General features: G+C 41.1%; 1 protein-coding gene and 1 pseudogene across 7 annotated transcripts in view; one reads left to right on the top strand and one right to left on the bottom strand.

Moving 5' to 3' along the window:
• The window catches only part of MDM4 (MDM4, p53 regulator), a 37338-nt gene extending 14302 nt beyond the window's left edge, over nucleotides 1–23036 (top strand). For 2 of the 7 annotated variants that reach the window (XM_011990437.1, XM_011990439.1), the window contains exons 4-11: nucleotides 2840–2973; nucleotides 4365–4420; nucleotides 9564–9631; nucleotides 10342–10441; nucleotides 14907–15067; nucleotides 16657–16806; nucleotides 18925–19005; nucleotides 21251–23036. In XM_011990437.1, the coding sequence (XP_011845827.1) occupies nucleotides 2840–2973; nucleotides 4365–4420; nucleotides 9564–9631; nucleotides 10342–10441; nucleotides 14907–15067; nucleotides 16657–16806; nucleotides 18925–19005; nucleotides 21251–21820 (1320 nt within the window). In that variant the 3' untranslated portion in view covers nucleotides 21821–23036. Of the gene's footprint in view, nucleotides 1–2839; nucleotides 2974–4364; nucleotides 4421–6674; nucleotides 6763–9563; nucleotides 9632–10341; nucleotides 10442–14906; nucleotides 15068–16656; nucleotides 16807–18924; nucleotides 19006–21250 lie in introns of those variants that run through there. The other 5 variants (XM_011990440.1, XM_011990441.1, XM_011990444.1 and 2 more) reach the window with 5 other exon arrangements.
• Nucleotides 1012–24246, bottom strand: LOC105547053 (annotated as a pseudogene).
• Nucleotides 24247–25352: the final 1106 nt, after the last annotated feature.

Raw genomic sequence — 25352 nt, 5'->3', positions numbered from 1 at the left:
AGAAGAAACAAAATTATCAAGCTTTTTTTTTTTTTAAACTTAAAACCTTCACACCTATCAACACTGCCAGACTCCAAAATCATACACTTCTCAAGGCAACAAATCTGGAGGCATATCTGATTTTTTAGAATACCTATATTACTTTTACAATTTTAAATTAAGCTTATCATTTTGGAGTATATCTCTGAAAATTTTGACACATAAAACCTTTTTTCCCCCAAACTTATTAAAGTCTGGATTTTTTTTTTTAGTTTTATGCTTTTATTGAAGCTTACAATTTCACTGAACTTTTGGCCCAAAATGAAAAAAATGCAAATTAAAAAAAGTTTTGGCAGGGAGAGGTGACCACTGTCCCCTGGAGATCGAAGCCGAGCAGAGCATGGCAGGCAAGTGAGGGATCCCAGCTGTGGAGGCAGCAACCTGGCCGCCTGGCCAGAGAGGCTTAGGGAGCAGATTTGTCTGAGCAGGGCCAGCCCCAGGCAGCTAGAAGTTAACACCCAAGGATTTATGAGTGTGGTGGAATCCAAGCCACTGGTCCCATGGGCAGATCTCTCTCATGCTTGGTCAGATTCCACTTTGGAGAAAATGGGCTCATGTGACAGGATGGCCTGGTGAGGGAACACAGGTGCTAATGGTAACAGGCCGATGAACACTCACCACTGGCATCAGGGTGGAGCTCAGCTGACTGGACACTAACTCCATTACAAGGACCAGAATCTCCTGCTCCTGGTGTCAGGCTGTGCCTCTCAACTGCTCATGGCCATCAGGACATTCAGCTTTCATCCTCTCCTCCATCAGGCCCCTACCTGTGTGACCTCAGCCCTGGTCCTCACTCTTTGGTGGCTATGATAAAGGACTCTCAATCCTCTTTTGGAACAGTGTTGCATCAAGCAAGGGAGATGTTCTTCTAAGAGGGACAGGGAAAGAAGAGAGAGAGGTCCATGTACTTCTCTCACTCTAGGAAGCCAGGAAAGGTCCCTGGTGTACTCCATTCTCCACAGATGGGTTGAGTCATAGCATCCGAGGAGCTGTCATGGTGACGATGTCCTCGAAGCTGAGCCAAATGTTGCCTCGTACAGCTGTGTCCTTCTCCTGGAAGGCCTCTGTCAGCACCTGCAGCTGGGTGCACACCTGGATGAAGCGATAAAGCTGCCTGACAGGATTGGCAGAGCGTGGGCAGTAGCCGGAGACCAGTAGCTGGGTGAACTGGGGGCTCAGGTTGTAGCACATATGGGACAGAGCTTGCTGCAGCTCTGTGTAGCTAATGAAGCCTGAGTGGTCCCTGTCATAACTGCTGGAAGAGCTGCTTCCACTGCTGGATGAATTTCCATGGGGCTGAGAAGCCGTAGACATTGATGTGACCTGATTAGGTCTTGTCAAGCATGTTTATCATCATGAGGCAGGTCTCATCATTGAACAAGGATCAGTTGCAGTTGACCAGAGCCTGCTTCACCTCCTTCATGGAGATAAAGCCACTGTGATCAGAGTCCATCGACTGGAACCAGGAGTAGGCCTCATCCATATTGGGAGGGGAGCCACCCTGTCCATAAGGCCTGGGCTGCTGGGCACTGTAGGAATTTGGAGGTGGCTGACCATAGGGGCCCCTGGAGCTGCACCGTCATATGGTCCTCCTGGAGTTCCAGAGGGGAACATCCCAAGATTGAAGTGTGCATAGGGCCCTCTACCAGCTGGTGGTCCTTAAGGCCCTCCAGGGGCAGGACCCCCATAACCACCATCGGGGGTAGCACGCTGCCATACTGCTGTCCACTATTGAGGGGTTCAGGGTAGTAGCTACCCGGAGGGGTTCCTGGCACTTGTCCTGCATCTCCAGGGCAGCCCTGCCCATACAAATAGCTGGCCATGGCGATTCTAACATCACACGCAGTCAAGGGGTAAAGTCTGGATTTTTATATCATTATAGTGGTTATGATGAATTATGCCATCTCCTTCATTTAGCATGGCAGAGTTTGCCTGAGTTTACACAATGAGCTTTGTGTTATGAACCTTGACTCTTTATTTCATAAAGGGAATTTCCTGATTTTTATTATTTATTTTTTTTGAGCCAGGGTCTTACTGTATCACCCAGGCTGGAGTGCAGTGGTGGTATCTCAGCTCACTGCAACCTCCGCTTCCCAGGTTCAAGTGATCCTACTGCCTCAGCCTTCCTAGTAGCTGGGACTACAGGCGTGCCTCACTACACCTGGCTAAGTTTTGTGTTTTTTGTTTTGCCATGTTGCCCAGGCTGGTATCAAACTCCTGGGTTCAAGCAATTTGCCCGCCTTGGCCTCCCAAAGTGCTGGGATCACAGGTATGAACCACTTCATCTGGCTGACTAAATTTTTATTTGATAAACACTTGGATTTTATGTTTTGTTCACTTACAGTGCTGATGACTTTTATTAAACATTGTGCTTCATTTGCCAAAGAAATTATTACGTGAACACACATCAAAAGCCTAAAGTCGTTGTTTATGTGCCCTGGACTGGGAAAATATTTTTATACTCCAAGCAAATTACTTCTAGTAATAGACTTCTTTATTCGGACAGCTGAGAAAATTTTTAAGAGGATACTAGGTAAATTCACTGCTTTTTCTCATTGTCAGATCAGTTCATTTCTGTGCTTAAAAGTCTTGGTCTGTTAATTGTCAGAAAGACAGTGAGTAGGTGGACCTAGTAGTTGGGAGTGGCTTTCCTGTTGTAGGACCCCTTACACAAACATTGACAGTCTTGTAAATATGTTATTTCTTTCTCTAGCAAACTAACTTACCTTACCTCCTCTAATGAATTTGTGTTTTTGGCAGCAGCTGGACAGATCACAACATGGTATTTTATTCCACGCAGGTCATGCACTATTTAGGTCAGTACATAATGGTGAAGCAGCTTTATGATCAGCAGGAGCAGCATATGGTATATTGTGGTGGAGATCTTTTGGGAGAACTTCTGGGACGTCAGAGCTTCTCCGTGAAAGACCCAAGGTAAACAGTGAGGGTTTGCGTATCTTTTTGGGTGCTTTTACCTAGCCACTTAATTTCTATGGGTTATTAATATTTATTGCTTTATTCAACAAATATATAAGGGCCTATGTATGTTAGGTAGCCTATGAGGCACTGAGAATACGGTAATGAGCAACACACAGTCTGATTTCTTGGAGTATACAGAGTAGTGAGTCAGTAGATGCTCTTGTCCATCTTAATCAAATAATCACACTAATTCATAGTAAACCTACACTATGGTAAGTGCTACAGAAAAGAGATACATGAAGCAGGTAGTGGGTGGGATTTAGAGTGTTAGAGGTCAAGAAAGTGTTCTTTTGAGCAAGTGAAATTTGAGCCAAAAGCTGAACGATAATTAGAAAGTTGATCAGAGGGAGTTAGTTGAAAGAGAGTTTGAGGTTGATTGAACACCATGTGTAAAGGCCTGGGTAGGAGGAAGCTTGATGTTACTAGGTTAGAATTTTGTGAAATAATTGTTGGAGAGAGAGGAGTGAGCAGATGAGAGAGATGTAGAATTGCTGGGCAGTTGGGGGTTGATGATGAGCCTAGTCAGAATCACAATAGGGCTAACCTGACCTGTTACTTTTCTCCAGCTGCATGGGGTGTAAGTTATTAGCTTATACAGTCAAAAGCTAATTAGTAATTTAGAAGCTCTTTTTCTCTGTATTTTTGATGACTGCTGCTTCTGAGCTCATTCTGTCTTACACTAAGACTTCCCTTAGCTGGGTGCGGTGGCTCACACCTGTAATTCCAGCACTTTGGGAGGCCAAGGTGGGTGGATCACCTGAGGTCAGGAGTTTGAGACCAGCCTGGCCAACATAGTGAAACCCTGTCTCTTACTAAAAAATACAAAAAATTAGCTGGGCTTGGTGGTGGGCTCCTGTAATCCTAGCAAGTAGGGAGGCTGAGGCAGGAGAATCACTTGAATCTGGGAGGCAGAGATTGCAGTGAGCCGAGATCGTGCCATTGCACTCCAGCCTGGGCAGTAGGAGCAAAACTCCATCTCCAAAAAAAAAAAAACAACAAAAAACTCCCCTCCACCCCCACTCTGCAATTAAAATGTGAAACTTAACTCCTGGAAGGAAGGAATAGTTTCCAAAAGAGATTTCCCCACTTGGATTACTGTTAGCTAATGAAATAAAATGTAAATAAATCAGTTTTTTAATGGGGGCAGAGTAACACGGAGGCCTGGGCATTAACATCTTAATATTTAAATAATTAAACACTGTTCTGGGAAAAAGATTCTGCCTCTATGCCTTACAGAGAGAGTTGAGAGATAACATCAGAAATATGTTTAATATTTAACAGCAAACCACTGATCTCTTCATAGTGACATTTGGGGTTGTTAATTTTTTATCTTCTCTCTTTAACAGCCCTCTCTATGATATGCTAAGAAAGAATCTTGTCACTTTAGCCACTGCTACTACAGGTATGTCACATCCTATTTCTTCAGTCTGTATCACAGCTTTGATACAGGGGGCAAATGATGGGAAAGCAAAGAAGATGAAGGTGGAAATAGAATGCTATCTTTGGCATGACTGGGAGAAATACTACCTGTCACACAGAATGTTATGTTATTAACTTTTCACTGAAAAATCAGAGTAGAACGATTCCCACTTTCTAGACATATTGTTAACATTTTGTCATATTGCTTCATCTAGACACACTTTTAAAAATCTCTAGCAGATAAGGACTTTTTTTTTTCAAACATTGAATATCATTATTACACAAAACACATTTAACATGTAATTCCATAATCCTATTTCGTAGCTAGTTTATGTATCATTTCCCCCAGTTATCTCAAAAATACCTTGTATTTTTGTCTTACCTGAATTAAGATCCAAAGTCCACACATTGCCTTTGGTTGATATGTCTCATAAGTGTCTTTAATCTATAAAACTTTCCTTTTGTTTTCATGTCATTTACTTGTTGAAGAAATGGGTCATTTGTTCTGTAGAATTTCCCACGTTCTAGAGTTGGCAGATTGTATCCTTGTGATTTTGTTTAATGTGTTTCTTTACCCCCCTCTATTTTTGGTAAACTGGTAATGCTTGAATAAATTCAAGTTTAAATTTTTTGCCAAGAAAGCTTTATAGGTGGTGCTTCATACTTCTGTTTAATCACATCAGAGTCATGTAAGGTCTGCCTGTCTCTCTTTTAGTCAGTCATGTTAACAATCTGTGGGCTCAGGTCTTACAGTCTGATCCATCTGTTATACAGGTCACCTAATGGCTTTAGCCATCTCTTATCTGAATGCCAATTTGTCTAACTCTTTGCTTGATTCTAGACCTTCTAAATACTGCTCTTAAGAGTTTAATCTATTAGGTATGTATAGGAAACTGGCTGTACTGGAGTCTGGAGTCTCCAAAATGGTGGTCTGTAAGAGATAGGTAAATAAACTGGACAGACTGTAGCCATTTCCAAATAATGAAACTTTTTTCCTTTCCGCTACTACATAAAGCCCTTTTGTGAGCCTCATATTAGATTTTAGGTAACATTGCCCTTTGAAGAAAGCCCAAGTTAGTAATCTTTTTAGATTGACCATCTTTTTTTCTTCTGAAACGGGTCTCTGGTTGCCCAGGCTGGAGTGCAGTGGCACTATCTCAGCTCACTGCAGCCTGGACCTCTCAGGCTCACGTGGTTCTCCCACCTCAGCCTCCCGAGCAGCTGGGATTATAGGCACGTGCCACCACGCCTGGCTAATTTTTTGTAGTTTTAGTAGAGACAGGGTTTTGCTGTGTTGCTCAGGCTGATCTCTAGCTCCTGGACTCAAGCAATCCACCCACTTTGGCCTCCCAGAATCCTGGGATTATAGGTGTGAACCACTGCACTTGTCCAAGATTGACTGTCTTTTGATAGTTTATTGAAATAAGTAGGTTGAGAAGAATCCATGCCTTTTTATCTTTTTCTTTCTTTCTTTTCTTTCTTCTTCTTCTTTTTTTTTTTTTTAATGTAGGGAGGCTTGCTGTGTCGCTCAGGCTGGAATGCAGTGGTGCAATCATAGTTCACTGCAGCCTCTACCTCCTGGGCTTAAGTCATCTTCCTGTCTCAGCCTCCCAAATAGCTAGGACTATAGGTGCATGGCATTGCACTGCACCTGGCTAATTTTTTTTTTTTTTTTGTAGAAATGGGGTCTTGCTATGTTGCCCAGACTGGTCTTGAACTCCTGGCCTCAAGTGATTCTTCCACTTCGGCCTCCCAAGGTGGTGGGATTACAGGCATGAGCCACCACGCCCAGACCTAAATCAATTCCTAATAAAGATTTATTCTTTAAAGGCAGAGAAAGAGACGTTGCTGTCATACTGAAATATGATTTTGAAGTTACTGAATTTTGAAGCTTGTTAGTCTCAGTGAGTCATTTGCCCACTTTATGTAGCTGTAAATTTGAGAGTGAAGATCCTGCAAATGATATGGCAGCTTTATTGAATTTCAGTCACTTGTGAAATAGCATGGCTTTCCTGGAATAGTCACTAAAGGTTTGAAATATATGGAGGATTTTATAATTGCTGATCTACTTTTTCAGTAAAATTTGTTTTCGGATTCATCTGTTCTCTGAATATAATTCTCCCTTTTTTCCTCTCATTTCCTTTCTTGTACTTTCTCTGCAGAGTTTAACATGTCATATAAAGAATATTTTGTTGTTGATTTTGTTTTGTTTGAGACAGGATCTCTCTGTTGCTTAGGCTAGAGTGCAGTGGCAAGATCTCGGCTCACTGCAGCCTGTGCCTCTGTGGCGCAAGCAATCCTCCCACCTCAGCCTCCCCAGTAGCTGGGACTACAGGAGTATGCCACCACACATGGCTAGTTTTTTGTGTATTTTTTTGTAAGTACAGGTTTTCCCCTTGTTGCCTAGGCTGGTCTTGAACTCCAGGACTCAAGCAATACCCCTTCTTCGGCCTCCCAAAGTGTTGGGATGACAGGCGTGAGCCACCATGCCTGGCCCATTTTTATTCTTTAACTTATCATTTTGAAAATATTTCAGATTTAATAAAGTTGCGAAAGTATTGCATAGAGTTTCCCTATACCCTTTATCCAGAGTCCCCAAATGGTAACATCTTACATGATAATAGTGTGATGATCAAAACCAGAAAACTGCCCCAAGTAATTCTGATTGGTTATCTGTTCTTACTTGCAATTGCTATGGTGCTTGTGGATGGCCATCTCTGTTGATTTTTATGATTTCGGTTGCTTGTGTTTTATTTGAAAGGACAAATGAGAGAAATGCTTTTCATGTAATCTATTTTATACCTTTGCAGATGGGTTAGACTTTTCATTTTGATCAAGAAGATGACATTGTTTAAAGTAGTAGTCCTTTTTTTTTTTTTGAGACGGAGTCTTGCTCTGTCTCCCAGGCTGAAGTGCAGTGACATGATCTCGGCTCACTGCAGCCTCTGCCTCCCAGGTTCACGCCGTTCACCTGCCTCAGCCTCCTGAGTAGCTGGGACTACAGGCGCCCGCCACCAGGCCTGGCTAATTTTTTATATTTTTAGTAGAGACTGGGTTTCACCGTGTTAGCCAGGATGGTCTCGATCTCCTAACCTTGGACCTCGTGATCTGCCAGCCTCAGCCTCCCAAAGTACTGGAATTACAGGCGTGAACCACTGCGCCTAGCCTGAAATGGTAGTTCTTTCTAAATCATTTCTCCAAATTTTCCCATGTATACAAATGAAATAAATATGATGAACTTTGTGTATGTTTATCAATTTTTGAGACTGAGTCTTGCTTTGTGGACCAGGCTGGAGTGCAGTGGTGTGATCTCAGCTCACTGCAGCCTCTGCCTCCTGGGTTCAAGTGATTCTCCTGCCTCAGCCTCCTGAGTAGCTGGGATTACAGGTGCACACCACCACGCCAGGCTAGTTTTTGTGATTTTAGTAGAGATGAGGTTTCACCAGGCTGGTGGGTTACCCAGAGTGGTCTCAAACTCCTGCGCTCAAGCGATCCACACACCTCGACCTCCCAAAGTTCTGGGATTACAGGTGTGAGCCACCACACCCGGCCGGTTTTAAAACTTCTTTTTTATATTGTGGTTTCCCCAGATAATTTATTTTTGCTTGTAACTGTTTTATCCTTAGTAAGGTTTTATAAATATAAATGACAGTAATAGGATTGCTTTATTAAATAATTGCTCCTGGCCGCATGCGGTGGCTCACGCCTGTAATCCCAGCACTTTGGGAGGCTGAGGTGGGTGGATCACAAAGTCAGGAGTTTGAGACCAACCTGGCCAAGATGGTGAAACCCTGTCTCTACTAAAAATATAAAAATGAGCACCTATAAGCCTAGCTACTTGGGAGGCACAGGCAGAAGAATCGCTTGAACCAGGGAGGTGGATATTGTAGTAAGCTGAGATTGTGCCACTGCTCTCCAGCCAGGGTGACAGAGCAAGACTCGGTCTCAAACAAACAAACAAAAAAATTGCTCCATCTGCATTATATGTTAATCGAACTTCGCTTTGAAGATCACTGTGGTCAGAAAATGCCATCTGTCAAACTTTTCATTGTCTCCATTTGTCTACAAAAATGTTTCTGGAAATAATGTTTTTTATAATTAGAATTTTGAAAATGTTTGCTTTTTCAGTAGAACTGCATTGACAGATAAGTTGTAGGATCTGTATCCTTCCTCTAGAAGCCTTTATTGGATGGTGATGATATTTTCCATATTTTATCTCTGAATCTGGTAGTGGTTGGTGAACCTGACCCACAGTAGACTTATTTTGGGTGTATCTCATTTACATAGCCTCAAATAATGAATAGTCCAGATTATTAAATTGTTTGCAGCTTGATCTTTTCCTGTAGTCAAGTTTTTGTCTTTTGTTCTACTTGAAAAATTTCTTCGTAAGTCCTTGGAATACATCTCTCTTTTAGATTAATGTAATATCTAAGAATTTCTCTCTACTGGGTTGTTTTCCTTGCTTCTTTTTATTGGCCTTGAAAAAAACTTTATTTGCTGCTGCTTCTTAGGAAATGTTTATAGTAACTGGGAAAAATAAGATGATGAAAAAAATTAATTTATATACACGTGATGGTGATGGGAATTTCAACTATAAAATTATCCTTGACACTTAGAATGTCGCTTTAGATGAAGATCCTATTGTTTTATGAAGCAAACGGGGAAAAATCCAGATTTTAAGATCTCATAACCCTGTATGACTTAACACTTGAAAATCAAAATTAAATTTAAAAAGCCACACACTTTTTTGCTGTTGTTTGTGAGTTAGGTGAATTCGGTAATATAGGAAGAGATGACAAAAATAGTCTCCATTGTGTCCTGCTTGGAGCCAATTTTCATATAAAAATTTAAAAGCTTGATATGGAAGAACATTTTTAGCTATTTTTCACTTTTTTTTTTCCCAATTATATTTTGGTAATATATTTTGGATATGGCCTGTCTTGGTCTTTGTCATTTTTATCAATTTTGATTTTTCCCTTGCAAATGAGAGCTTTGTCCAGCCAACATGGAGAAGTACATTTCTAGGGACTAAACCTGGCTCCCGGGTTGTTTGCTGAGGTCCTTTTTGTGTGGAAAGAATGGTTATTACCAGGGAAGGTTTTCCTTTTGTTTTACTTGCTATCCAGATGCTGCTCAGACTCTCGCTCTCGCACAGGATCACAGTATGGATATTCCAAGTCAAGACCAACTGAAGGTAAAATCACCACACGGTGACTTCTTTTGTTGTACAGAGTGGCCCCTTCTCTGTACCTATGGATCTTGGACTCCCAAGACCTTTCCCTGAATGTGGTAAGAATTTAATAAGAAAGGTTCTTGGGAGTTCACAGACCAGGGACAGAGTGAACCTTCTCTGTTCTGCCCATAACAGAGTTCCAGTCTCTGAACCTTTCTTTGGGATGTAGCACTTCTGATCTTCAGTTCTTCCAGTTGCATTTTTCTTTGGGTTTGTGTGTACCTGTGTGTGTGTGTTTGAGGAAATTGCTTTATTAGATTTTAATAGGCTTGTTGCAGTTAAGTTCATGTCAGGCCATTTCCTAAAGCTTCCCCAAACCTGGGGAAACTTTATAGTCATCTTGGTACATGTGAGGGTTTCATATGTTTTCTGAATTATGCCTAATTTTGTAGTAGACTTGAGGCTTTATACAGATAGCCTGTTTTTAACACTAGATTTTGGCCTTTGTGTAGAGGTTTTTTATCGCCCCAGGTTTGGGATTCTTCTAGCTTTGCTCACAGTGGGTTGAGGAGAGGTGTTGCCTTTATATGATGACTGTTGTGAACTTGAGTTCTCTTTCTTGTGTGTAACCCATTGTGTTGCACACTAACTGGTGAGCCAGAATGGAACTGCTACATCCCCTGGTCTCAGTTATTTCTACTGCACTGATGGACACCTTTCCCTTCTTTCAGCAAAGTACAGAGGAAAGTTCCACTTCCAGGAAAAGAACTACAGAAGACGATATCCCCACACTGCCTACCTCAGAGCATAAATGCAGAAATTCTAGAGAAGGTATGTTTTGGATTAAGGCTATATGGACTTTTGTTCTCTTCCTCTTCACCCAACCTTTTTTTTTTTAATCTCTCCGTATATGAAGTAGGAGAGGCATATGTCATCATTTCTCATCCTTTACTGAAAACCTTTTTATCAGCCTAGTTACTACCATTGTTAGCTTTGAAGATGGTAGTGCTCTTTTAGCAACCCATGAGTACTAGGATGGTGCGAGACCCTTCCGTGAGCTAGCGTGTTACTAGAAAATAGCCATACATTTATTGATTTGCCACCAGGTGAATTTTCTGTATACATGAATTCAGCTGCCTTAGACTTTTCAATCTTAGTATTCTTGTATGTATATGATTTGGTTGGAATTTTTATTTTGATTTGTCTACTTGAGGCAAAGGCTAATTTTCATACTTTTTTTTGAGTCAGAGTCTCACTGGGTCGTGCAGGTTGGAGTGCAGCAGTGCCATCTCAGCTCACTACAACCTCCACCTCGCTGGTTCAAGTGATTCTTGTGCCTCAGCCTCCTGAGTAGCTGAGATTGCGAGTCTGTGCCACCACTCCCAGCTATTTATTTATTTATTTATTTATTTATTTATTTATTTTGAGACGGAGTCTCGCTCTTGTTGCACAGGCTGAGTGCAATGGCATGATTTCAGCTCACCGCAGCCTCCGCCCCCCAGGTTCAAGTGAATTCTCCTGCCTTAGCCTCTGGAGTAGCTGGGATTACAGGCGTGTGCCACCACGCCTGGCTAATTTTGTATTTTTAGTAGAAATGGGGTTTCCCCATGTTGGTCAGACTGGTCTCCAACTCCCAACCTCAGGTGATCTGCCCGCCTCGGCCTCCCAAAGTGCTGGGATTACAGGCGCACACCACCATGCCTGGCTAATTTTGGGGTTTTGCGATGTTGGCCAAGCTAGTCTCAAACTCCTGGCCTCAAATGATCTATCTGCATCAGCCTCCTAAAGTGCTGGGATTAAAGGCGTGAGCCACTGCACCTGGCCCAATTTTTACACATTTTGAAGTTTGCAAAGATGACATAGTATACTTAATCACAAAGCCAAGAATGAGATATAAGAAGCCTGGTATAAGTTGAGCATTCTAAATTTGAAATGTTGAGCATTCTCAGTTTGAAAGATGGCAATGCTCTTTTAGCAACCCATGAATACTAGGATGGTGCAAGACCCTTTCAAAGGATCTTAGAATAAGTTGAGCATCCAAAATCTGAAAACTTTTTTTTTTTTTTTGTGAGACAGAGTCTTGCTCTTGTCACCAGGCTGGAATGCAGTGGCGCAGTCTCAGTTCACTGCAGCCTCCACCTCCCGTGTTTAAGTGATTCTCCTGCCTCAACCTCCTAAGTAGCTGGGATTATATGCGTGCACCACTATGCCCAGCTAATTTTTGTGTTCTTAGTAGAGACAGGGTTTTACCATGTTGGCCAGGATGGGTTGGTCTCGTGACCTCGTGATCCACCCGCCTTGGCCTCCCAAAGTGCTGGGATTACAGGCATGAGCCACCACACCCAGCCTCTGAAAACTTTTTCACATGACACGACAAGTAGAAAATTTAACACCTGACCTCATGTGACAGGTTGCAGTGAAAACTTTGTTTCATGCACAGAATTATTTAAGATATTATATAAAACTACCTTCAGGCTATGTGTACAAGGTGTGCATGAAAACTTGGGTCCCGTTGGCCGGGCGCAGTGGCTCACACCTGTAATCCCAGCACTTTGGGAGGCTGAGGCGGGCGGATCACAAGGTCAGGACATCGAGACCATCCTGGCTAACATGGTGAAACCCCGTCTCTACTAAAAAAAATACAAAAAAATAGCTGGACTTTGTGGCGGGCGCCTGTAGTCCCAGCTACTCAGGAGTCTGAGGCAGGAGAATGGTGTGAACTCGAGAGGCGGAGCTTGCAGTGAACTGAGATCGCACCACTGCACTCCAGTCTGGGCGACAGAGCGAGACTCTGTCTCAAAAAAAAAAAAAAAAAAGAAAAGAAAACTTAGCTGCCATCCCCAGGATATCTCATTATATATATGCAGATATTCCAAATCCAGAAAAAATTGTTTTGCCCTTGGATGGTGGTCACCAGATCTTTGCCATTCCATTAGATATGCTGTGATCAGGCTAATGAGTTAATCCATATTTTCCCCAAAATTCTACTTTAAAAAACACTTTCTAGGCTGGGCGCAGTGGCTCATGCCTGTAATTCTAGCACTTTGGGAGGCTGAGGCGGGCAGATCACCTGAGGGCAGGAGTTCGAGACCAGCCTGGCCACCATGGTGAAACCCTGTCTCTATTAAAAATACAAAAATTAGCCAGACACGGTGGCAGGCGCCTGTAATCCCAGCTACTTGGGAGGCTGAGGCAGGAGAATTGCTTGAACTTGGGAGGCAGAGGTTGCAGAGCCGAGATCACACCATTGCGCTCCAGCCTGGGGGACAAGAGCAAGACTTCGTCTCAAAAAACAAACAAACATTTTCTAAAATTAGTTTTTTGTTTTTGTTTTTCTTTTGGCGAAGATGTGTAAAATCATAAATTCCCCAGAGTCATTTTATGGCATGATGGCTTCTAGTCTAGGCATGTGGAACAATGGCAAGTTAAGCCTCTGGTTATATCCGAGAAACTTTGGCTGCTGAAGTTATTTTAAAAGCTTAAATTTAATTTGAATAAGTTTATCATGCTAGATTGTTTTCTTTACATTTCATTTGAGCATAAACTGAATTTTGGTCTGCCTACTTTGTAACTATTCCAGTCTATATGATATTAAATGTGTAATTTTATTCCTTAATGCAAATCCTTGCTTATTTTATACTCAAAAGGCAATTTTAAGATGTATAAGAACATGGCTGGGCACTGTTAGAAAATCAAGGCTGGGCATGGTAGCTCGTGCCTGTAATCCCAGCACTTTGGGAGGCCGAGGCAGGAGGATTACTTGAGCTGAAGAGTTTGAGACCAGCTTGGGTAACATAATGAGACCTCGTCTCTACAAAAAATTAGCCCAGTGAAAAATTAGCTGGGCACGATGGTGTGCACCAGTGGTCCCAGCCACTCAGGAGGCTGAGATGGAAGGATCACTTGAGCCCAAGAGGTGGAGATTGCAGTGAACAGAGGTTGCAGTGAATCAATATCATGTCGCAGCACTCCAGCCTGGGCAACAAAGTGGCACCCTGTCTCAAAAAAAAGTTGGGGGCAAGGGCAGGTATAAGAATAGCCAATTCAAGGGGGGATATGTAGTTTGTGATGAAAATTTGAGAATAAATAATAGTATTTTTCAGGAAGACCTATCGGTAGAAGGGACAGAATTTTTATTTGTGGAAAGAATGACCTATTTTCATTTCCTTCATAAGTTGTAGAGCTCGAGTAGGGAAGAATAACTTTAATATGGACCATTTCAAGAATTTGGTTTCTGATATTTTCAATAATGAGTAAGTAGAAACATAATTGAAGTTTCCCTGGCCACAGATAAGCCTTTTAGTCAGCAATATTGACATAATTTATAAGTAAATAGGGTAACCTTATGTTCTGGCAAGGACCCACGTATTGCAGAAATTCTTTCACCATATGTACTTCAGCACACATTAATGCCCATGGTTGCTTTGGGCAGGCCTGATGTATTGGGAAGACGTAGAAGAGAATGAGAAAGTAAGAAAGGAGCAGCAGAGCACAACAAAAGACTGGAGTCTGGGAAAGAAAAGAATATCATGTGATAACAACAGACTTACTAGCAGCCCTCAGTGTCATTCAGATGTACAACGTGAGATCTTTTACTTGAAATAATGTGGGGTCTTAGTATTTGTGGTACGTCTAGATACTTAGCTCTAAGAGCCCATTGATCCAGCAAGGGCGTATGTACGTGTTTGGACAACCTAGAGTTTAGTATTTTATAGTGGTTGTTACCCACTAAAACATACGAATTATTGAGAAATGACCCAGAATATGTGGTATCAGTGAGATGGCCCGGACAACCTTGTGATCGCCTATTATGGTTTGTATTGCCTTGCTTTGATCTTAAGGGTTAGACCACTATGTTACCATCATTTGCATTGCTATTAATCAAACTATTATCAGGCACTATGTACTAGAGCAAGTAATTCTATAGTTTATACATGGTAGGAGTGTTTAAAATGCCAGTAAATGACCATTTAGAAATTCTTTTAGAACAAGGTCATTGTTCAGATGCTTTTAGAGTCTTTTTTTTTTCCTGTCTTCTCATAGAAGACAATGCTTTTAGAGTTTAGACTTGATAAACGATGATCTACTTGTAGTGTCATTACTTGCTAATGAAGCCTAAACAAGGGAGGAGATTTGAGCTCTGCCACTAAGACAGATACTTGATTTCTGGTTCTTTCTTTCTTAGAACAGGAATTTCTTTTTACCTGTTTGATAAAGAAGTTTTAAGTATTTTAAAGATAGTCTTGGTTATTACATATTGTGCATAGTTATCATCCTTTTCATTTGACTTCTACAGATGGAGACTTAATTGAAAATTTAACCCAAGATGAGACATCTAGGCTGGACCTTGGATTTGAGGAGTGGGATGTAGCTGGCCTGCCTTGGTGGTTTTTAGGAAACTTGAGAAGCAACTATACACCTAGAAGTAATGGCTCAACCGATTTACAAACAAATCAGGTAAATTTCACATTTGAAGTGGAGTGTTTTTTTTTTTTCTTTTGAAAGGGTAACATTCTTGGTGACTCTTGACCACACATTATATTCTCTAAGAATTCTTATTTACTCCTATAGCGTTAAATACCATCTGTATGCATGTGATACCCAAATCTGTATCTCTAGTCCTTACCTCTTCCCTAAATGCCCAACTTCAGTTTCCAGATGCCTGTTTAACTAACAGCTCTACTTAGAGGATTTGACATTGAACAATTTCAAAATGGAGCTTTTGGCTGTGCGTAGTGGCTCATGCCTGTAATCTCTGGGAGTCTCAGCCTATAACACTGGGAGGCCGAGACAGGAGGATTGCTTGAGCCCAGAAGTTTGAGACCAGCCTGGGCAACATAGATGCCATCTTTACAAAAAATAAAAAATTAGCCAGGTGTGGTGGCATGTGCCTGTTTTACTGTAGTAATAACTGATTCAGCCCCCTCCTTCCTTACTTCCTGTCATTCTTCTTGTTCACTACATGTGTTTTGGATATACCAGGCTCCTTTCTGACCCTGTAGCCCAAAATTCCTTCCTTCCTCAGGCACCTTAAGTTTGTTCTTTACTCTTTCTGGAACTCTCTTCCCCCATATTATTTCTTTGCCTTCTCATGAGTTAGGACTCAACTCAAATGTAATTTCTTCAGAGAGGTCATTCCTGGCCCCTGAGGCTATTACGTTACACAGTTCCAGTAGGTTCCATTCACTTTTTGTTTCGGAGCTGTGTAGTTACAGGTGGTGGCCCTGCAAAACCATCCCCTAGTTAAAATAGCCTCCTCTCTAGCCACTCTTCTCTTTTATCCTATTTTATTCTCCATAGCACTTCTCACTTTGTAAAAATATTGCTATATTTTATATGTGTGTTGTCTGTTTACCACTGAAGTGTAAGGCCAGAGCTTTTGTATTGTTCACCACTTTTTCCATTACCTAGTACCTAGAACAGTATGTGGCACATAATAGGTATTCAGTGAGTATTTGTTTAATAAATGAATGAGTATATAACAGTGGCAAAATAATAAATTGTCTCTCATGAATGTTGTAGAAAAGCATGTCATGAAATACTCATAGATGAATGCAGAAAGAAAGTTCTATATGGAGTTCAGAAAGTGTCAGGACAAAAGGTTTGGGTGACCATCAGTATTTCTCATATTTCTTTAATAAGCATCCTTGACATTTTAAGGGAAAGAATATTTCAGGACTAATGGAATGTTTTCTAGCTTCTTAGAGTGTCACCTGTAGAAGGGAATTTAGGGAACAGATTCTGTTTACTTGAGCAACTACAAGTCCTTACCTTTTAAACTCTTCAGTACTGTTTCTCAGGTGTTATACCTGATTGAGTGTTAAAAGAGGAAAGTCCATGCCTGGCACTATTATATCCATCCATTAGTTTATCCATAGTAGGTGTCAAGTAGATATGTGTTGAATGAATACATGTCCACTGAATAAAGGCAAGATGTTCTTTGGCGATGTAGTGTGACGACATTGAGTTTTGGGTTCATTTGTGTTGTTTCAACATGTCTAATAAACCTCTGAATACAGAAACTCATGTTTGTTTTTTTCTATTAGGATGTGGGTACTGCCATTGTTTCAGATACTACAGATGACTTGTGGTTTTTGAATGAGTCAGTATCAGAGCAGTTAGGTGTTGGAATAAAAGTTGAAGCTGCTGATACTGAACAAACAAGTGAAGAAGTAGGGAAAGTAAGCGACAAAAAGGTATGTTGTGGAAAAATTCCATGTTGATTCTGTTTGTGTGCTCATAGTATAATCTGTTCAGATCTCTTTGTATCTCTTTGTATAACAGATTGCTTACATAATCCCCTTTTTAACTTTAATTAATTTTTCAATGCAATTTTAAGATTCACATTAAGTGTTAAGTTAACCAGGGCTGCCTTAAAAGCCCCTACTTAGTCAAAAGCAGTAAGCTATTCTTTTTTTCCCCTGCTTATAGCAACTAGCTATCTTTTTTCTCCCTTTGCTAACAAGGTAAGGTGCTAATCAAGCTTGTCCAACCCACAGCCTGTGAACCACATGCGGCCCAGAACAGCTTTGAATCAACACAAATTCATAAACTTTTTAAAAACATTCTGAGTTTTCTTGTGATTTTTTTTTTCCTTTTAGCCCATCGGTTATCATTAGTGTTAGTGTATTTTATGTGTGACCCAAGACAATTCTTCCAGTGTGACCCAGAGAAGCCAAAAGATTGGACATCTCTGTTCTAAATGAACAGCAGTCTGTAGGAGAAAACTTATTTCTTGGAAATCTTGATAGCTTCCATAGCCATTTTATACCTAAATGGAAAGATAAGATTATTTCTTTGTAGCTATTTTAGAGTTAAAATAGTAGAAAAGAGGGGAGATTGAACTCTGAGTACATATGGTATGTACTCATGAAGTACTCATACATATAGTGTGTACTCATGTACAGATGAAGAGTCATATAGGCAACTTGCTCAACACTCAGAAGAAATTGGGGAGGAGATCCAGTGGCCAGGATGTAGAAGAGTGCTGGTAAACATCCATTGAATAAATACAGCAAAGAAAACCAAACCTAAATTGGGTCATCTTTTTTATTTATTTAAGGGATTTTCATAGGAATTTTGAGTTCCTGAAGGATACCCTAGTATATTCGTTGTAGTCAAATGGTGCTTGGGTTCTCTTAGACTAGTTATATGGGTAGCATTAGAAGGAATGCAGGTGGCTTGAATTAAGACAAAAGTGACATTTGGAAACTTTATTTATTTTTGAGATGGGATCTCACTGTTTTGCCCAACCTGGTCTTAAACTTCTTAGCTCAAGTGGTTCTTCCACTTCAGCCTCCCAAGTAGTTGGGGTCACAGGCATGTGCAACCATACCTGGCCTGGGAAACTTTTATAGAGAGAGATGGGACTTAAAATACTTGACCATTTTTGAGAAGGTTGCTGTACAGAGGTTCATAATGGTTTCATAATTGGTTTTATTCCTTTTATTGGACCACAAAACTAGGGCTTTAAATTTTTAAATTCTAAATTTTAAAATTTAGAACACTCCTCACTTTTGAAATGGACTTTTTTTTGTTTGTTTCTGTTTATATGGGCATGTTTTTATAGGACAGCCAAAGTATCACATAACTGGTTTTACTTTTGAATGTGAAAAGTAAAATTTTAAAATATTTTGTTTCATTTTTCCTGTCTGCTTAGATAAAAATTTTCATGTTTAACAATTTGGAGCTTTTCTACTCTGAAGTTATTTATTTATTTATTTGTTTTTAAATTGTTTTAGAGACAAGCTCTTACTCTGTCACCCAGGCTGGAGTGCAGTGGTGAGATCATAGCTTACTGCAAGCTGGAACTCTTGGGTTCAAGCAGTTCTCTTGTCTCAGCCCCGAAGTAGCTGGGACTACAGGTGTGCACCACCACACCTGGCTAATTTTTTAAATTTTTTGTAGAGATAGGGTCTTGCTTTCTTGCCTAGGCCAGTTTCAAACTCCTGGGCTCAAGCGATCCTCCTGCCTTGGCCTCCCAAAGTGCTGAAATTATAGGAACCTGGCTGTAAAATAGCCACCATGCCCAGCTATTTTCTCTAAAGTCATAAATATGGGCATCTTCTCTCTTCTGAATGCAAAATTTATTTGGTAACCCTTCTGGGTGCTTTTCTCTTGTTTGTGCTACTGCTGAAATGCCAACTAGATGTACAGAATAATGTGTTTGGTCTTGCATTTAAGCTGTCTCCTTAAGTGCTAGAGATAGGAGCAGAATGTGAGTTTTAAATTGAAGCAGTTGTCTTTTTTGCTTTTAGGTAATTAGCTTCATCTGAAACAAGTAAACATTACTAATGAGATTTTTGCCTTCACAGGTGATTGAAATGGGAAAAAATGATGACCTTGAGGACTCTAAGTCCTTAAGTGATGATACTGATGTAGAAGTTACCTCTGAGGTATGAATCTCTAGCTAAAGCTATTTTGCACCAGCCCCATCTTCAGATGATGTAATCCCAGCAGTTCATTTGTGTTGAAGAGTGCTGCTTTTCCCCCCATTTCTGTCTCCCTTGCATAGTTGCTAAGTGATGTTGATTTCTTTATGTCTTTTAAGAGGTTTTTATTAGAACTTAAGAAGAGAAAGGGATAAGTTGATCTTAACCTCTCCCTACCTTGAAAAGGATGATATAAATGCCTCTGTGTGCCTTTCTCCCTGCCATCAAATCTCTTTGGAGACACAAAGTTATTCAAAATAGTCCTGCCCTGCTTTCCCTGACTCAACACCTCTCTGCAATCCAAAGACAGACCCATAGGCTATCTAAAATTATTTGTTGAGTATAAAAATAATATTGTCATTGTTTTCTTAAAAAGAAGCAAATGGAAAACAGCTTCATTTCCACACAGATTAGTATTAATGGAGGACTATTAAAGAAGATTTGATATTCCGCTCTTAGGTTAATAGGGATGGATTTGTCACTAGTTGACAACTGAAGTCTAGACCCAAATGTATACCTTGCTTTTTTCTTGGTATTTCCCCATGTTTCTTTTAGTCTTGCCACAGGTAACACACTATGGGAAAAAGGTTGGTGGAGGAAGGGTAAGAAGGGGATTTTACATTTTGCTGCTTGAAAAGAGAAACATTTTTAGATTGTTTCTGGTGTTGATCCTTCCCCTAATCCCACCACACCACTGTTGACCATTATGGTAGTTCATTGCCAATTATCTGTGTGTAGCTTAGTAATAAAGTGAAATATATTGGTCCAGTAAGTGTTCTTGACCATAATACAAATAACAGAGATAAAAGTTTCCATCTGTTTTTTTGAGATGGAGTTTCACTCTTGTTGCCAAGGTTGGAGTGCAATGGCACAATCTCGGCTCACTGCAGCCTCCGCCTCCCAGGTGCAAGTAATTCTCCTGCCTCAGCCTCCCGAGTAGCTGAGATTACAGGCATGTGCTACCACGCCCGGCTAATTTTGTATTTTTAGTAGAGATGAGGATCTCCATGTTGGTCAGGCTGGTCTCGAACTTCCGACCTCAGGTAATCTGCCTGCCTTGGCCTCCCAAAGTGCTGGGGTTACAGGCATGAGCCACCACTCCTGGCCATGTTTCCATCTTAATCAGACTTCTGTGACTACTTGGGCACAGAAAGCCTATTAAGCAAATAGACTGTATTTCATCAAATCAAAGATGCCATTGAATTTAATAAGCCCTATTTTATGTCCTATTAAGAAAAAGTGGTGTAATTTAAACTGTGGCACACCATCAGTCACGAATTCCAAATCTTTACGAAGTTCCTTGGATTATTTGTATAGCATTTTAAATGAGATTGGAAGATCTTAGACTGGCAAGAGTGTTTTGAGGCCGTCTGGAGTCAGTTTAACACATGGTTGTGCCCTGGCCTCTCAGTCTGGACAATTGAGTTATGACTTCTAGACTTAAAGTGCTTGACCTTTGACCTGAAGGTAATCAAGTTCAGCTTATGTGAAATCATTGATCCTGTCAAAGCCAGGCAGTTAACCACATTAAATATTCTTACTTGTTCTTACATTAAATATTCTTACTTGTTTTGTAGCTATTTTTGAATTAAGCAAAGCATTTAAAATTGAGATCTAGTATCTCCTAATTTGAATATGGAAAAGTAGGGAAAAATTACTTGGTATTCAAGGACAAGAACATTTATTTTTCAGAGGGCATGATTTAGGCATGCAATTATACCTATAATCCTGGGTACAATGAGAGTGCATGAGTAAATTTAGTAGTTTTCAAATCTCATCTGTTTTAGCTGTCTTTTTTGCCAAATTTTATAATATTTGCTATTAGTGTAGAAAACAATGACAGTCTTCGTTCTTCAGCCTCTTGCCCGATAAAGGAGTAAGTTGTGCAAAAAAAAGTAACTCCAAAGAAGCCCATAAGGTACAGCAGACAATGTAAATTTCACTGAGATGAGGTAGAAAGCCAGAATAATTTAACTTTCTTAAAGATAGCTATATCAGATTTTGGCTCGAATATAGCAGTTGTGGCACTATTGGTGTAAAACTTCCAAAGACTTTCCTTCATGTGGCTATAGAATTTGTTCAAATCCTAGGCTAGATCACTGGTGTGAAATAGCTTAGTGAGAGGATGTGAATGAATTTGGCCTCCTTTCCTTTTTCTCAGCATCACATTAACCCCCTGAGTATTAATTGGCTTCGCTTGTCTTTGTAGGACGAGTGGCAGTGTACTGAATGCAAGAAATTTAACTCTCCAAGCAAGAGGTACTGTTTTCGTTGTTGGGCCTTGAGGAAGGATTGGTATTCAGATTGTTCAAAGTTAACCCATTCTCTCTCCACATCTGATATCACTGCCATACCTGAAAAGGAAAATGAAGGAAATGATGTCCCTGATTGTCGAAGAACCATTTCGGCTCCTGTCGTTAGGCCTAAAGATGTGTGTATAAAGAAAGAAAACTCCAAACTTTTTGATCCTTGCAACTCGGTGGAATTCTTGGATTTGGCTCACAGTTCTGAAAGCCAAGAGACCATCTCAAGCACGGGAGAACAGTTAGATAACCTTTCTGAACAGAGAACAGATACAGAAAACATGGAGGATTGCCAGAACCTCTTGAAGCCGTGTAGCTTATGTGAGAAAAGACCACGAGACGGGAACATTATTCATGGGAGGACGGGCCATCTTGTCACTTGTTTTCACTGTGCCAGAAGACTAAAGAAGGCTGGGGCTTCATGCCCTATTTGCAAGAAAGAGATTCAGCTGGTTATTAAGGTTTTTATAGCATAATGGTAGTAGAACATAAAAATGCGTTTCTTCAATTCACTTACACATTGTTTGAAAATCAGTCCTTTATTTAATTTTATTTCCTCCCTGTCAGAATGTTCTTAGGCATCAAAATCCGAGGTAGCTGTAGGAAACATACTGGAGATAACAATGAAGAACAGAAGTAATCTGATTAGTCAAATTATGAAGTGCCGTGGATTACTTTATGCAGCAGTCAGGTACATAGGTAGGTGAACCCAAAAGAAAAACTCTTGAAAAACAAGAGATTTCTTCCATGCACATTTACAGTGTTGAGGTATAATTAACATGATAAGGTGTTTCCTTGTAACGAGTTGTAGAAATCTGAGTAACCACCCAAAAAAAGCAATAGAATGTTTCTGTCACCCCAAAATACTCCCTTCTGCCCCTTTTCAGACAGTCCTTCAGCGATTTCAAGGCTCTCACCCTAGATTAGTTTTTTTTTGCACTTTTTTTTTCGAGGATATAGGGGAGGTGTGGGGTAACAGGGTCTGTCTTGTTCTGTCTCCCAGGCTGAAGTGCAGTGCAGTGGTATGATCATGGCTCACTGCAGCCTTGGTCTCCTGGGAATAAGTGGTCTTCCCACTTCAGCCTCCTGAATAGCTGAGACTGTAGACTAGCATAACCACACTGGCTAATTTTTTGTGGAGATGAAGTCCCACTGTGTTGCCCAGGCTGGTCTCGAACTCCTGGGCTCAAACAATCCTTCCGCCTCAGCCTTCCAAAGTGCTGAGATTATAGTCATGAGCCACCTAGTCTGGCCCTTTTGCAAGACTTTAATCCGACATCTAAATTTTTGAAATTTAAGTACTTACAAAGGATATACTATCCAACATACTGCATATTATATATGTGCTTTAAAGATTTTTTTTTTTTTTTTTTTGAGAGACAGGGTCTCACTTTGTCATCCAAGCTGGAGTGCAGTGGTGCAAACATGGCTCACCTCCTGGGCTCAAGTGATCTCCAGCTTCAGCTTCCCTCACAGGCATTTACTGTCTCACCCAGTTAATTAAAAAAATTTGTAGACAGCGTCTCATTATGTTGCCCAGGCTGGTCTCGAACTCCTGGGTTTAAGTGATTCCCCTGCCTCAGCCTCCCAAAGTATTGGGCTTATAGCCATAAGCCACTATGCTTGGCTTAAAGATATTTTTATGAAAGCCCTGGGGCAGATTTAGCTGATTATAGAAAAAGTCCTGTCATATAAACTGGCAAAGCCTGTTCTCAGTTTAATTAGCCAAATCAGACTTAACTTCAGTCAGAACATGTCTTGGTTTTCATTCAGATAAATGCACAAACATACTTCTCCAGCGCAGCCTTCAGAAGGATCAGTTCCTTTTTTTTTTTTTTTTTTTTCTTTTCTAGACAGGATCTTGCTCTGTCGCCTTGAGCAAGTCACTCTGTCATCTGGAGTGCACTGGCACAATCACAGTTCACTGCAGCCTCGACCTCCCAGATCCAAGCAGTCCTCCCACCTAAGCCTCCCAAGTAGCTGGGACTATAGGCGCGTGCCACCATGCCCAGCTGATTTTTGTATTTTTTGTACAGATAGCATTTTGCCATGTTGCCCAGGCTGGTCCCAAACTCCTAGCCTCAAGCAACTCTCCTGCCTCAGCCTCTCCAAGTGCTAGGAGTATAGTCCTGAGCTACTGCCCCCTACCCTCTTTGCCTCTTAGGAGTCATTTAGATTTTTTTTTAATCCTTTTGTTTAGTGCCTCTGGAGCTGCTTGCACCATCTTTAAGTTGGTTTCCATAGAGCTATGCATGTATCCTTACCCCATGGGAAAATGTTGGTGTATTCTCAAGGGTATGCATGTGTCATTTTGGAGACCAAGGCCCTAGAACTGTCAAACTTAAGGATCGTAAAAATCACGAGAGTTGCTTGTTAAAAATGCCCAAACCCCCCGAGACTGATCCCTGAGATCTGGACCAGGAATTTGCATTTGAACAAGTGTTTCTGGAATCTCTATGCAAGTTTTATACAGAACATGCTTTTGGAATTCTTGCCTTAGACAAGAGTGTCCAATCTTTTGGCTTCCCTGGTCCACACTGGAAGAAGAAGAATTGTCTTGGACCACACATAAAATACACTAACACTAGCAATAGCTGATGAGCTTAAAAAAAAATTGTGGGCCGGTTATAGTGGCTCATGTCTGTAATCCTAGCACTTTGGGAGGCTGAGGCGAGTGAATCACCTGAGGTCGGGAGTTCGAGACCAGCCTGACCAACACAGAGAAACCCCATCTCTACTAAAAATACAAAAAATTAGTTGGGCATGGTGGCACATGCCTGTAGTCCCAGCTACTCAGGAGGCTGAGGCAGGAGAATTGCTTGAACCTGGGAGGTGGAGGTTGCAGTGAGCTGAGGTTGCGCCATTGCACCCCAGCCTGGGCAACAGTAGCGAAACTCTGTCTCAGAAAAAAAAAATCTCATAATGTTGTTGTTTTTGTTTGTTTGTTTTAGAGACAGCGTCTCACTCTGTTGCCCAGGCTAGAGTGCAATGGCACGATCTCTGCTCACCGCAACCTCTGCCTCCTGGGTTCAAGTGATTCTTCTGCCTCAGCCTCCCAAGTAGCTGGGACTACAGGCACATACCACCATGCCCGGCTAATTTTTGTATTTTTAGCAGAGATGGGATTTCACTATGTTGGCCAGGCTGGTCTCAAACTCCTGACCTCATGACCCACACCCCTCGGCCTCCCGAAGTGCTGGGATTATAGGCGTGAGCCACCGCACCCAGCCAAGTTATAATTTTTAATAAAACTTAAGAAGAATTAAGCATTTTACTTATGTTTATAGATATTTGATCTTAATTTGGCACATGATTGCCCACGAAAGAATCCTCTTATGCTACTCAGCTTTACTCCTGTTCCTGCTTGCTCACCAGGGTTTTTCACTGCTTCTGTTAGCACTAAGTACTTAGGCGATCCTAAGCTATGTTCTTGAGCCGAATTTCATCTTCACTTGTAGGAAACTTTATTTCTTTTCTTTTTTTTTTTTAATTTGAGATGGAGTTTTGCTCTTGTCGCCCAGGCTGGAGTGCAATGGAGTGCTTGGCTCACTGCAACCTCCGCCTCCCAGTTTCAGATGATTCTCCTGCCTCAGCCTCCCAAGTAGCTGGGATTACAGGTGTGCACCACCATGTCTGGCTAATTTCGTATTTTTAGTAGAGATGGTGCCACCATGTTGGTCAGGCTGGTCTCGAACTCCTGACCTCAGGTCATCCACCCACCTTGGCCTTGCAAAGTGCTGGGATTACAGGCGTGAGCCACAGTGCCCAGCTTAAACTGTTTTCGTGATCTGTTTTTGATTTTGTTCTTTTTTCCTTGCCACTGCGGTACAGATTTTTTTTACTCACTGCCACTAAACTAAAGCAAGGCATAGTTTATATGTGAAGTGTTCAGAGTTTACTGCTATAAGGAAACTTCCTAATACTGACATTCACCTTTTAGCTGTAGTTATTGGGACCATGTGCTCTGGTTTTCTGGAGACTGCCAGTTTGCTCCCTTCTGCATCCCAC

The sequence above is a fragment of the Mandrillus leucophaeus genome, unplaced genomic scaffold, assembly GCF_000951045.1.
Source record: "Mandrillus leucophaeus isolate KB7577 unplaced genomic scaffold, Mleu.le_1.0 Scaffold38, whole genome shotgun sequence".
Classification (NCBI taxonomy): Eukaryota; Metazoa; Chordata; class Mammalia; order Primates; family Cercopithecidae; genus Mandrillus; species Mandrillus leucophaeus.
This window is presented reverse-complemented; position numbering and strand designations above follow the sequence as displayed.